The 15,167-nt window shown below is 37.1% G+C and overlaps 1 protein-coding gene across 1 annotated transcript in view; it reads right to left on the bottom strand.

Annotated features, from left to right (window-relative positions):
* Window positions 1–15,167, bottom strand: part of TERB1 (telomere repeat binding bouquet formation protein 1) — a 42,116-nt gene that overhangs the window by 13,810 nt on the left and 13,139 nt on the right. Inside the window, exons 8-11 of the mRNA XM_029213466.1 lie at window positions 13,269–13,421; window positions 11,713–11,844; window positions 10,077–10,202; window positions 8,785–8,942 (exon numbers count right to left, since the gene is read on the bottom strand). Of these exons, the coding sequence (XP_029069299.1) occupies window positions 8,785–8,942; window positions 10,077–10,202; window positions 11,713–11,844; window positions 13,269–13,421 (569 nt within the window). The remainder of the gene's footprint in view (window positions 1–8,784; window positions 8,943–10,076; window positions 10,203–11,712; window positions 11,845–13,268; window positions 13,422–15,167) is intronic.

The following is a 15,167-nucleotide window of genomic DNA, read 5'->3' as shown; positions in this document are numbered from 1 at the left end:
TTATTTTCGTTCCTTCCAAAAAAACAATTAGAACAACAGTTCTTAAAAAGGCATAGTTGGACTTCCCTGGTGGCGCAGCAACAAAGACCCAACACAGCTAAAAATAAATAAATAAACAAATTTATTAAAATAAATAAATAAAAAATAAAAAGGCATAGGGATTTCCCTGGTGGCACAGTGGTTAAGAATCTGCCTGCCAACGCAGGGGACATGGGTTTGATCCCTGACCCGGGAAGATCCCACACACCGCGGAGCAACTAAGCCCATGTGCCACAACTACTGAGGCTGCGCTCTAGAGCCCGCAAGCCACAACTACTGAGCCTGCGTGCACCTAGAGCCCGTGCTCTGTGACAAGAGAAGCCACCGCAATGAGAAGCCCACGCACCGTAATGAAGAGTAGCTCCCACCTGCCGCAACTAGAGAAAAGTCCGTGTGCAGCAATGAAGACCCAACGCAGTCAAAAAAAGAAAAAAAAAAAGGCATAAACCCACAAGGAGAAGCATAAATTCCACAAGGAGAAATGGAAGAAGATACAAATGCAACAAAATTTTGGAATTGTAAAGCAGATAGGTGAATGACAGCCTATTTAGCAGACTTGATAAAGTTGAATTTAAATAAATGAAGCAGGGCTTCCCTGGTGGCGCAGTGGTTGAGAAGCTGCCTTCCAATGCAGGGGACATGGGTTCGATCCCTGGTCTGGGAAGATCCCACATGCCGCGGAGCAACTAAGCCCATGTGCCACAACTACTGAGCCTGTGCTCTAGAGCCCGCGTGCCACAACTACTGAAGCCCGCACGACTAGAGCCCGTGCTCCACAATGAGAGAAGCCACCGCAATAAGAAGCCCGAGCACTGCAATGAAGAGTAGCCCCCGCTCGCTGCAACTAGAGAAAACACCTTGTTTTAGATGCAGGGCCTCCCCATCCCCAGGTCTGCCTAATAAACTCTTTGGGAAAACCAGGAGAAAAAATTAGAATTGTCATTGATATATTTAAAAGAAGAATGGCTGTTAAGTCTTAAGTCCATGAAATGAGAATAAGATAATTGAAAAGGAGTAAAAAAGAGGCTTTGGTAACTAAAAACATAATAGCAGAAGTGAAAAACTCAATAGGTTAGTTTAAAAAGTAAATATGAGAACATTTCCCAGAATGTAGAACAAAAAAAGAGAAGAAAATAAGAGAGAAATGATAAGAAGGAAGACCAGCTCAAGAAGTCCAACAAATAAATAATAGGAGTTTCAGAAAACAAGGAAAGAGAAAACAGGGAAGCAATCATCACAGCATAATGCTATAAACTTTCCCAGAACTGAAGGACATAAGTCGACAGATTGAAAGGGCCCACTATGTATATAACACAATGAATGAAAAGAGACTGACACCACACTGTAAAATTTTAAAACACTAGGGATAAAAATTATATAAGCTTCCAGAAGGAGAACACAGGTCACACCAAAGGATCAGAATGGCTTTGGACCTCAAGAGTAACACTGGAAACTGCAAGACTATGGAGCAACACTTTTAATATACTGAGGTGATTTCCAATCTAGAATATTTTGTCCAACCAAACTATCAATTAATTCTGAAGGCAAAATAAAATTATTTTCATATTTACAAGGTCTCAAAAAAATTACATACTATGTACCCTTTTCCAGAAAGCTAAAGAAGAATGTAGCCCATCAAAATGGGAAACTAAACCAAAAAAGAGAGAATGACACAGGATCCAGGAAATCAGGAATCAAGGAAAGATACAAAGAGAATCATTAAGATGATGGTAAAGGAGTATCCCAGGGTAAGAGTTGCGTACATGACATAAAGGATGTGCCAGTTCTTAATTTATTGCTCCTCAACTCCAAACCTATCCTCCTTTGTCCTGCGTTGTAAAACTTAAACTAGACTCTATAGACCACTATTCTAGGGCTAGCCAGTGTTAGACTCTGACATCAGAATGTGCTAGAGGGGCAATACAAGGATGGAAGAAAAAGAAGGGACTTTTTCTTCTTTTGGTGCCGTGTTGTTTTGAGTGGTGGCAAGTGGAGGCAGACTTGTATTCTAGGAAATGTTAAAAGAGGTTCGTAGGGCTTCCCTGGTGGCGCAGTGGTTGAGAGTCCGCCTGCTGATGCGGGGGATACGGGTTCGTGCCCCGGTCTGGGAGGATCCCACGTGCCGTGGAGCGGCTGGGCCCGTGAGCCATGGCCGCTGGGCCTGCGCGTCCGGAGCCTGTGCTCCGCAACGCGAGAGGCCGCAGTGGTGAGGGGCCCGTGTACCGCAAAAAAAAAAAAAAAAAGAGGTTCATAATTTCTTTAAAATATAATTGTCCAGTGATTTTGCTCTTAGGTATTTATCGAAGAGAAATGAAAATGTACACTACAGGCACAGAAGTGTACACCAGTGTTCACATAATATTATTGCTAGTAGCCAAGATCTAGAAGCAACCCAAATGTCTATCAGTTGGTGAATGGATACACAAGTTGTGGTGTGTCCATACTATGGAATATTACTCAGCAGTAAAAAGGAACAAATATTAATAAAACAACATTGGTGAATCTAAAAAAATTATATATTAAGTGAAATAAATCAAACACAAAATATTATATAATATATGATTCCATTTACATGAAATTATAGAAACGGACACTAATGACAGAAAGCAGATCAGTGAATTGCCTAGGCTGAGGATGGGGAATGGGACTGTCTATAAAGGGACACAAGGAAACATTTTAGGGTGAGTGGACTGTTCTATATCTTGACTGTCCTGATAGTTACACAACTGTATAAAATTATCATAACTCGGGGACTTCCCTGACAGTCCAGTGGTTAAGACTTTGCCTTCCAGTGCAGAGGGTAATGGTTCGACCCCTGGTTGGGAAGCTAAGATCCCATATGCCTCACAGCCAAAAAAACAAAACATAAAACAGAAGCAATATTGTAACAAATTCAATAAAGACTTTAAAAATGGTCCACATCAAAAAAGAAATAAGAAATAGAAATATGAACAGAACAATCACAAGTAACGAAATTGAAACTGTGATTTAAAATATTCCAACAAGCAAAAGTCCAGGACCAGATGGCTTCACAGATGAATTCTATCAAACATTTAGAGAAGAGCTAACACCCATCCTTCTCAAACTCTTCCAAAAAATTGCAGAGGAAGGAGCACCCCAAACTCATTCTATGAGGCCACCATCACCCTGATACCAAAACCAGACAAAGATACTACAAAAAAAGAAAATTACAGACCAATATCACTGATGAATATAGATGCAAAAATCCTCAACAAAATACTAGCAAACAGAATCCAACAACACATTACAAGGATCATACACCATGATCAAGTGGGATTTACCCCAGAGATGCAAGGATTCTTCAATATACACAAATCAATCAATGTGATACACCATATTAACAAATTGAAGAAGAAAAACCATATGATCATCTCAATAGATGCAGAAAAAGCTTTTGACAAAATTCAACACCATTTATGATAAAAACTCTCCAGAAAGTGGGCATAGATGGAACCTACCTCAACATAATAAAGGCCACTTATGACAAATGCACAGCAAACATCATTCTCAATGGTGAAAACTGAAAGCACTGCCTCTAAGATCAGGAACAAGACAAAAGGGATACAATTGGAAAAGAAGTAAAGCTGTCACTGTTTGCAGATGACATGATACTATATATAGAGAATTGTAAAGACGCCACCAGAAAACTACTAGAGCTAATCAATAAATTTGGTAAAGTTGCAGGATACAAAATTAATGTACAGAAATCTCTTGCACTCCTATACACTAATGATGAAAAATCTGAAAGAGAAATTAAGGAAACACTTCCATTTACCACTGCAACAAAAAGAATAAAATATCTAGGCATAAACCTACCTAGGAAGACAAAAGACCTGTATGCAGAAAACTATAAGACAGTGATGAGAGAAATTAAAGATGATACAAACAGATGGAGAGATATACCATGTTCTTGGATTGAAAGAATCAATACTGTGAAAATGACTATACTACCCAAAGCAATCTACAGATTCAATGCAATCCCTATCAAATTACCAATGGCATTTTTTACAGAACTAGAACAAAAAATCTTAAAATTTGTATGGAGACACAAAAGACCCCAAATAGCCAAAGCAGTCTTGAGGGAAAAAAATGGAGCTGGAGGAATCAGACTCCCTGACTTCAGACTATACTACAAAGCTACAGTAATCAACACAATATGGTACTGACACAAAAACAGAAATATATATCAATGGAACAGGATAGAAAGCCAGAGATAAACCCACACACCTATGGTCAACTACTCTATGACAAAGGAGGCAAGGATATACAATGGGGAAAAGACAGTCTCTTCAATTCAATAAGTGGTGCTGGGAAAACTGGACAGCTACATGTAAAAGAATGAAATTAGAACACTCCCTAACACCATACAAAAAAATAAGCTCAAAATGGATTAAAGACCTAAATGTAAGACTGGACACTATAAAACTCTTAGAGGAAAACATAGGAAGAACACTCTTTGACATAAATCACAGCAATATCTTTTTTGATCCATCTCCTAGAGTAACGGAAGTAAAAACAAAAATAAACAAATGGGACCCAATGAAACTTAAAAGCTTTTGCAAAGCAAAGGGAACTACAAACAAGATGAAAAGACAACCCTCAGAATGGGAGAAAATATTTGCAAACGAATCAACGAACAAAGGATTAATCTCCAAAATATATAAGCAGCTCATGCAGCTCAGTATTAAAAAACCAAACAACCCAATCCAAAAATGGGCAGAAGACCTAAATAGACATTTCTCCAAAGACATACAGATGGCCAAGAGGCACATGAAAAGCTACTCAACATCACTAATTATTAGAGAAATGCAAATCAAAACTGCAATGAAGTATCACCTCACACCAGTTAGAATGGGCATCCTCAGAAAATCTACAAACAACAAATGCTGGAGAGGGTGTGGTGAAAAGGAAATCCTCTTGCACTGTTGGTGGGAATGTAAATTGATACAGCCACTATGGAGAACAGTATGGAGGTTCCTTAAAAAACTAAAAATAGAATTACCATATGACCCAGCAATCCCACTACTGGGCATATACCCAGAGAAAACCATAATTCAAAAAGACACATGCACCCCAGTGTTCATTGCAGCACTATTTACAATAGCCAGGTCATGGAAACAACCTAAATGCCCATCAACAGACAAATGGATAAAGAAGATGTGGTACATATATACAATGGAATATTACTCAGCCATAAAAAGGAACGAAATTGGGTCATTTGTAGAGACGTGGATGGACCCAGAGACTGTCATACAGAGTGAAGTAAGTCAGAAAGAGAAAAACAAATATCATATATTAATGCATATATGTGGAACCTAGAAAAATGGTACAGATGAACCGGTTTGCAGGGCAGAAATAGAGACACAGTTGTAGAGAACAAACGTATGGACACCAAGGTGGGAAAGTGGTGGGGGGGGGGGGGGGGGGTGGTGGTGGGATTAATTGGGAGATTGGGATTGATATATACACACTAATATGTATAAAATGGATAACTAATAAGAACCTGCTGTATAAAAAAATAAATAAAATTCTAAAATTCAAAATAAATAAATAAAACTTAAAAGATTATCTCTTGTGGAATAAAAAAAATTATTATAGGGCTTCCCTGGTGGCGCAGCAGTTGAGAGTCCGCCTGCCGATGCAGGTGACGCGGGTTCGTGCCCCGGTACAGGAGGATCCCGCATGCCGCGCAGTGGCTGGGCCCGTGAGCCATGGCCACTGGGCCTGCGCGTCCAGAGCCTGTGTTCCACAACGGGAGAGGCCACAGCGGTGAGAGGCCCGCGTATGGCAAAAAAAAAAAAAAATTATTAAAAGAAAATATATCATAAGTCAAACTGAATGCTTAAAATGTGTGATTACCATTGTATGTAAATATTATTTTATTAAACATTAAAATATTTTTAGAAAAAAGATAGCTGTTTAAAGCAAAAATAATATTACTGGGCAGTTTATGACAAATGTAGCAGTAAAACGTATGGCAATAGCACAAAGAACAAATGGAAATGTAAGCACACTACTGCAAAGGTCTTACAATATTACATGAGTGGAATGATATTATTTGAATATAGACCATGATGAGTTAAAGATGTGTATTATAAATCCTAAAGCAATCCCTTAAAAAACCAAGAATATTTAGCCAATAATCTAACATGAAATATAATAGAATATTTAAAAATAATATAAAAGGTGGCAGGAGAGCAGGAATAAAAGGAACAAAGAACAAATGGGACAAACAGGAAGCAAATAGCAATATGGTAGACTTAAACCCAAATATATCAGTAATTACATTAAATGGAAATGGAATGATCACATCAATTAAAAAGCAGAAATACACAGGATAATAAAGACCAAACTATATACTGAAACCCATGCTAACTATAAAGACATAGGCTATAGGTAAAAGAGTATGTCCAGGGACTTCCCTGGTGGCGCAGTAGTTAAGAATTCACCTGCCAATGCAGGGGATATGGGTTCAATCCCTGGTCCAGCAAGACCCCACATGCTGCGGAGCAACTAAGCCCATGCACCACAACTACTGAGCCTGTGCTCTAGAGCCCACAAGCCACAACTAATGAAACCCCCGTGTCTAGAGCCTGTGCTCCGCAACAAGAGAAGCCACCACAATGAGAAGCCCGCGCACCGCAACAAAGAGTAGCCCCTGCTCGCCGCAACTAGAGAAAGCCCATGCACAGCAACAAAGACCCAATGTAGCCAAAAATATATAAATTAAAAATAAATTAAAAAAAATAGAGTATGTCCATCAACTGATAAATGGATAAGTAAAATGTAGTACACACAATGGAAAACTCTTTGGCCATAAAAAGCAATGAAATACTGATACATGCTGAAAGATGAATGAGCCTTGAAAACATGCTAAGTGAAAGAAGCCAGTCACAAAAGACCACATACTATGTGATTCCATTCTTATGAAATACCCAGAATAAGCAAACCTATAGAGTTAGATAGAAGATTGGTGGTTGCTTATGGCTGCGGATCGGAGTGTTCAGGGAAATAGCTAAAGGGTACAGAGTTTCTTTTTGAAGGAATAAAAATATTCTAAAGTTGACTTTGGTGATTATTGCACATATCTGTGAATAAAAACTACTGAACTGTACACTTTAAATAGGCAAATGGTATATAAATTACATCTCAATAAAGCTATTTTTTTAAAAAAGGAAAGAAGTACTGATATATACTACAACATGGATGAACCTTGAAAATGCGCTAAATGAAGGAAGTCAGTCACAAAAGACCACATATTATATAATTCAATTTATATAAAAAGTCCAGAATAGGCAAATACAGAGAGACAAAAAATAGATCAGTGGTTGCCTAGGGTTGGGGGAGGATGGATGGGGGAATACAGAGGGTGACTGCTAAATGGTATGGAGTTTCTTTTTTGGGGTGATAAAAATGTTTTAAAATTAAATGTGGTAATGGTCACACAATTCTGTGAGTATACTAAAAACCAATGAAATGTATACTTCAACTGGGTCAATTGTATGGAATGTGATTTATATCTCAATAAAGCTCTTACAAAGATATAAATGTAGCAGGATACTTACTCTAGAGTTGGTTACACTGGTGAGAGATTAAATATTTTCTAAATGTCCATCAATAAAAGACTAGTTAAATCAAATATGGTAATCTATGATATTGAATACTACTCAGTCATTTAAAAGAATAAAATTACTATACTAAATTAGATACTGTGTTTTTATTTTTTTAAATGCATGCACATACAAAGACACAAAGCATACATACATAGTAAAAATATGGAAATGGGGCTTCCTTGGTGGCTCAGTGGTTAAGAATCTGCCTGCCAATGCAGGGGACATGGTTTTGAGCCCTGATCTGGAAGATCCCACATGCTGTGGAGCAACTGGGCCTGTGAGCCACAACTACAGAGCCTGCACTCTAGAGCCCGCGAGCCACAACTATTGAGACAGCATGCCACAACTACTGAAGCCCGCACGCCTAGAGCCTGTGCTCAGCAACAAGAGAAGCCACTGCAATGAGAAGCCCACACACGGCAACGAAGAGTAGTCCCCGCTCGCCTCAACTAAAGAAACCCTGGGGGCAGCAACGAAGACCCAACGCAGCCAAAAATTAATTAATTAATTAATTAATTTTTAAAAATATGGAAATGTGTGTATGTGTATATATACATACATAAACATGTGTATATATACAGTTGACCCTTGAACAACATGGGGCAGTCGAAAATCCACATACAACTTTACAGTCAGCCCTTCATATCCACAGTTCCACATCCATTGAATCAACCAACCTGAGAGCCTGAGACTGTGTAGTGCTGTAGTACATATTCATTGAAAAAAATCCATGTATGAGTGGATTCAAGCAGTTCAAACACCTGTTGTCCAAGGTCAACTGTATGTGTGTGTATATATATACACACAGATACAGAGAGAGAGAGAGATTATTACCTCTCCATTCTTTCTCCTTCTTGAACGCTTATTATACAAATGATAGATCTCTTGGCTCTATCTTCCATGTCTCTTATTTTTTCAGTCATCATTTCCACTTTTTAAAAATATTTTTTTCTGTGTTCAAGGATGATTCCTCAAGTATTACTAATGAATTTTAAATGTAAAACCATTAAAATAAAAAGTAACTTGGCAAGAAAAATATTTTACCCTCCAATCTGTATTATTAAAAAATATTTGAAAAAAGTTCTACATTCTTTGAAACAAAGAAGCCAACCTCATTTCCTTCTCTTTCAAGCTGTTCTATTCTGTGTAGAATTTCCTTCGCTTTCTTCCAGTAATCTTCAAGATTCTTCTCTTTCATATTAATGTCCTTTAATTGTTCTTCATTTTCATCAAAAGAATATTCTCCTAGACTTAGAGATAACTTCTCAGCTTTATAATATGGGAAAAAATAGGAGTTTATGCATTACTAGAAATGTTATTTTAACACTTTAAATAAGGACAAACTCATACCCCATACCCCCTTCTCTAAATTTTGCACATCCAAACCATCTTAACTGCCTAAGTGGTACTGAAAATAAATGGAAAACAAGTGCTTGGCAGAGGCTGAGGACACAAAGAGTCATAAATTAGATTTTACTCTTCAGAATTATAGAGAAAAGAAAATAGCAAGAAAACATGTTATGCTAGGCATATAAAAACCCTCAGGTTTATGGCTACTGGTTTCAGTTTTTTTTTTTTTTAACACAGTTTCCATAAAGTGGTTCCTTCCTATATTCTTTTAAACTCTCTTTTTACATATTGTGGCAGCAGTTTTCTCCCAAAAGACCAAAATCCTTTTCATGGCCACTTCCTCTATGCTTCAGCCATCAATTCCTTCAATGCACCAGGCTCCCTCCTCTCACAGGACATTTGTGCCTCACTGTTGCGTATGCCTGAGACACTGGACCATAACAAACTCCCTTCTTTTCACCTAATTAACTCTCTACATTCAGATCTCAGATGAAGAATCACTTCCTCCCAAAGCCTTTTCTGCTCCAAGTCTAGGTCACAGTCCCTGTTACAGGTTAAGATCTGTGCTCCATCCATTCTTAACCTGTACGTTAATTTATAATAACACATTCATTTTTGGGATTATTCAATTACTACCTATTTCTCTAGTTACACTAAGCTCTGTAAACACATAGATTATTGTTTCTTATCACTGTATCTCTAATGCCTAGCACAGTGCCTGGCAAATAAGAGACACTCAAACATTTTTTAAATAAATAAATTAAGGTACTTTATGTTATGATTTAATCATAAGTCACTTGTAGCCCTCAAATTTAAGTCCTACAGCTAAATCTGTCCACACTGCATTAAATAAGTGAATTATCTATACTGTTGTTCTCTTCCATATAAGTTTTTTACATGCTGTAGTACTCTAGTTGTCACGTCAAAATTATATAATCTGCTTTTCAAATGTAAGAAGAGCTTGGGAGCTAAAGGGGCTTGGTTCATCAAAGCAGATATAATTCTCTTGCATAAAGTTTGGTTGGTATTTTTTTAAAGTAATAGTAAACTTACTAATTTTTTTGCAGTTGTGAAGCACAAAAGTGGCAGCTTTGTTTAGTTCCTCGTTCTGAGATTCAGTTAAGACTTGTATCATGAGTGGAAGCCCATTGCTTTTAAAAAGGTCATACTGATTTTCCTCTGGAAAACACATCAAAGATTAAAGCAGAAGATAGTTACTTTATTTATTTATTTATTTATTTCTTGGCCGCACTGCGCAGCTTGCAGGATCTTAGTTCCCCGACCAGAGATTGAATCCCGGCCCCGGCAGTGGAAGTGCAGAGTCCTAGCCGCTGGACCACCAGGGAATTCCCAATAGTTATTTTATCTTAAACTATATGCATGAGGTCATAATTCTTCCTTGTGATAATTATGAACATAGTTCAAATTTTAAAATACAGAAAAACAAAGTTTAAAGGTATTTTCAATTTAGAAAATAATCTACTTATATAAGATACCTAAGTCTCATAAGTGATAATCTCTTAAACACAGTGATAAACACAGCCACAGAGCAGTGTCACACCTCATAAGAGTAAAGAAACTGCCCTCACTTGGTTTAAAAAAAGGTCTTGTTGTCAATTATACCTCAATAAAAAAATAAAAATTAAATTAAAAATTTTAAAGGTATAGTGAATCCTAAATTATACAGAGGTGAAGAGAAAGTATAGAGAAATAAACGAATGGAGAGAATGGAAAATGAGGGAAGAGAGAGCAGAAGAAGCAAGAGAGAATAAAAAGAGGGAAGTGGAAAAGTGGGAGGAGGAGAGAGAGGAGATTGGAGGAAGAGAGAAAGGAGAGAGGAAAGTGAAAAGGGTTGGGGGACTTCCGTGGTGGCGCAGTGGTTAAGAATCCCCCTGCCAATGCATGGGACACGGGTTCAAGCCCTGGTCTGGGGAGATCACACATGCCATGGAGCAACTAAGCCCGTGCGCCACAACTACTGAAGCCCGCATGCCTAGAGCCTGTGCTCTCCCACAGAGAAGCCACCGCAACAGAGAAGCCACCACAACAAGAGAAGCTACTGCAATGAGAAGCCCATGCACCACAACGAAGAGTAGCCCCCTCTTGCTGCAACTAGAGAAACCCCACGTACAGTAATAAAGACCCAATGCAAAAATAAAATAAATAAATTTATTTTTAAAAAAAAGTGAAGAGGGTTGGAAAGGAGGAAAGTGGAAAGAGGAAGAATGGCAGGAAAGTGGAGAGAAGGAGAAAATGGGAAGAGAAAAAAGAGAGAGAGGAGAGAATGATAAGTAGACAAAGAAAGAACTTTCTAAGGTTTTCAACAAGGAAAAACCGGATCGTATCTGTGCAGCAGTGTGAAGAGTGGATTGAAAAATGGAGATAGAAGGAAGAGGACACAGGGAGGAATCTATTGTAATAACATTGGTGAAAGATGTTGAGGGGCTGAGGGCTTAAACGGGGAAAATAGCACTGGAATTGAGCAGAAGGGAATAAGGAGGGGTAAACAGAAGTAGAGCCACAGGTCTTAGGGACTGACTGAATGCCACGGCTGAAGAAGGATGAGGAGCAAAATGACTGGTTTGGGGATCAGGAGAAAGGCAATACTTTTAAGCTGGGTGGGTGGGGAGGAATAGTGTATTTCCACTCCACTGCTTTAACTAACACACAAAATAAATCCAATACTTACCACAATCCTCTGTACAATGACCAACAGTAAGTATGATACTAAATTTTTCTCCTGAATCCAGACTTTCATGAAGCAGTAATGCCAGAAGTTTTGAAACAATGTGGTACTTGGATAGTACTACCCCAAAAGTAGCTAAAAAAGGAAAAAAAGAACAAGTACAAACTTAAAACGTATAGCTATACGTATAGTATTTTCCAGGTATTACATTATACTATTTTTCAGATCTTATCCTGGGAGAATGACATTATGTATCTACATAATATCTAAAATTCACATCTCATATAACATCTAATATATATGTATATATATGTGTGACTATAAACAAATTCATTGTAATAAAATGGTGGCTTATATAGCCCTCATTAATTCCTCTTTCCATACTAAAGACATTATACTAAAGCAAGCTTTTTGAAGAATGCTTTCTTCTAAGTTGTCCTGCATAATGTTGTGAATATGAAGTAATGATACCACCTTCCTAAAAGCTACTTACTCTCACATTACATTCCTCGTCTTATCTAGATTGACAGTAAAGCCCTTCCTATGAAATCGATTCCTGCCTGTCATTGAAATACACTATTAACTGGCCACGGTTCTACTGACGTTAATGATGCAGTGAAGCATACCTGAAGCTATACTGAGATGTGAAAAATTCAAGAAGTCCACCAATTTAAGCTACACTTCTCACAGTTTTGTTCTTCGTGTGTATGTGTGGTGTTTTTTTTTTTCTTTTTTAACAGAGTTCAGAGTCTAACTACTGACAGCAACAAAAAGGTTGTGAATTCCTCAGCAGACTACATCTTAATAATTTTTGTATCTCTAGAGCTCACATAGAGCCCAGCACATAGCAGGCCCTAAATAACTGATTTTTAAAAAAATGATCTATTTTTTTCAGTTATTTGTGAATGTCGAGAGTTACAGAGATTTATAGACTATCATTCCTCAGTATCTGTACATGTGAGAAGCAGCCATGAGTTCAAGTGTGGTTCTGTTACTCACTGGTTACAGTAGGGTAAGTCTATCTCACGCTTATCAGATAGAGGCATACCTTAATTCTTTATCTCACTTTTTAAAATCTATAAATTGGGCTTTCCATTCCCTATGTCTCCAAAATGTCCCTTGATTTCTCATCTAAATTTTTCTTTTTATCACAAGTTGCCAACAGCACTTTATTTTTTCTTTTCAACATCCTGTTCTGCAGCTTCCTTGGCCCTTTTTGCCCAGATGCCAAACAGCCGGGCATTGGCACGGGCCATGTGGAGTAAACTTTTTCATTTAATGCAGCTTTTTAAGTGAAACAAGGGTTTAGGACTGACAGACTCTTATCTTGATTCTATCATCAAACCTGAAGTCAGAAGACCTAGATTTGAATTCTTAGGGAAGTCATAACCTCCATGAGAAAATAAGGAGTTGGACTAGATAATTTCTAAGTTTCTCTCCCACTTATGAGAAATTGGAAGTCCAATCCATGTTAGCGTTCAATCTATCATTTTAACATTCACCATGCTGAATTGAAGCAAAATGCAATTGCAGAAAAATTACTAAGTGTTTTCACTCACGATTATCAGCAATACATGCATCCACTGTCTTTGTCACCACCACTGCAAGCTTAGCACTGGAAAGAGTCTTGTGTGAATCAGATTCCAACTGCACAAGAACTTGAGACAATATATCCAGTCCACCCACAGATATAAAGTATTTCTGCACGTATGCTTAAGGAATAAAGTAGCAGAACTATTATACTTCAAACAAGTATATGGTTTCATTAAATTAATTTGCACTAAATATAACATTAACTTGACTTTTTAAAATACTTACTAAAAATCCCAAAATGAAAAAATGAAAAATCCAATCTTTACCTGTGCATATACATAATCACAAGATTGATTTTATTTACTTACATAAGAAACTCACTTTGACATAGTACAACTACATGTATAGTACAGTACTTCTTTCTTGTATGTTAGATATCTTGTTTCATTTAGCAAGAACTGGTATATTTTGCAAGAATGACATTATTAAATTCAAGTCCTTCAAGAGCTATAAAGAATAGATTCATTCATTTAGCTTGGTATTACAATTAGCAGGCTGACTACTTTCTGAATTCCAACATAACTCATTCCTCAAATCTGAATCAACAAAGGGCAGAGAAAATTAACTGTTCCAAAAAAACCACATATTTCATCCATCTTATTTAAGCCTAATTCTTTTACTTCTTGGAGCATAAAAGTATAACATATGGTTGAGAGTCATAACAACTATTCCAAGCAAAGACTGGATGACAGATACATTTTTAAAAAGCATTTAGTCTTTTGTTCCCCTGTAGGAAATGATTCTGATGGCAAAGTACCCCACAGGTCTGTGAATTCAACAGCCCCTGTCCCAGCAATGGGCATATAACAAATGGATATATGGGCTAGTGATTATAATTCTGTCACAAACCTTCTTCCCAGTCTACTCTAGTACCACAAATTGAGCCAGGATGATTTAAACACAAAAATTACTTTTTGTATTGTTCAATAAAACACAAAAATCTTAATCTAAAAAAACATGTTCAAAAATTTCTACATCAGAACAGAACTGTTAGGAAATGTTATTTAAGGATAAGCAAACATTTTCAATATTATGGAGACTCCAAAATAGGCTTCTTTACTACAAAGTATTTTCATTAAAAAAATCTTTAAAAAAGGAAGTATCTTAAAATTCTTAGATGAAATTGGGCACTATGTTACCACAAAAATTTTCATTTATAGTCTATGTAATGAAAATTCAGGCTTATAAGCAGAAGAACATCCTAGTCTACACCTGTACACTGAATATTTCAAATTACCTCTAATCTATTTCATGTCAGTTTGCTGAGAGTAATAAGGTCCTATAAGTAGGACACAGCAGTATTACTCATCTAAGTTGGTACTTAAAGAAAGAGGAAATGTCAAAGCATCATGGAAATAGATTTCAATTTTTGAAATTATAGAGATACGTTCCTTTGCATGTGAAACATGACTATTTGCTTTAAACATCTGAATATAGATACACACCAGCAACATGTGAGAAGGTTCTAGTTGTTCCACATCCTCATCACTATTATCACTAGCCTTTCTACTTTTAACCATGCTAGTTGGTGTATAGGGCTATCTCCTTGGGGTTTTCCTGGGTACAAGTTCTTTATCAGATGTACATTTCACAAATATTTTCTCCCACTCTATGGCTTGCCTTTTCACCTTAACAGGATCTTTTGAAGAGTAAAAGATTTTAATTTCAGTGCAGTCCAATTTATAATCTTTTCTTTAGTGGCTCATGCTTTTTGTGTCCTAAGAAATCTGTCTACTCCCAAATTATAAAGATTTGCTCCTATGTTTTTGTCTAGATGCTTTATAGTTTTAGTTCTTACATTAAGGTGTAGGGATCATTTCAAGTTAATTTGTGTATACTGTGTAAGGTAAGGGTTGAGCTTCATA

This window comes from Monodon monoceros, unplaced genomic scaffold, assembly GCF_005190385.1.
Source record: "Monodon monoceros isolate NGI ecotype Baffin Bay Population unplaced genomic scaffold, NGI_Narwhal_1 Super_Scaffold_10, whole genome shotgun sequence".
Classification (NCBI taxonomy): Eukaryota; Metazoa; Chordata; class Mammalia; order Artiodactyla; family Monodontidae; genus Monodon; species Monodon monoceros.
This window is presented reverse-complemented; position numbering and strand designations above follow the sequence as displayed.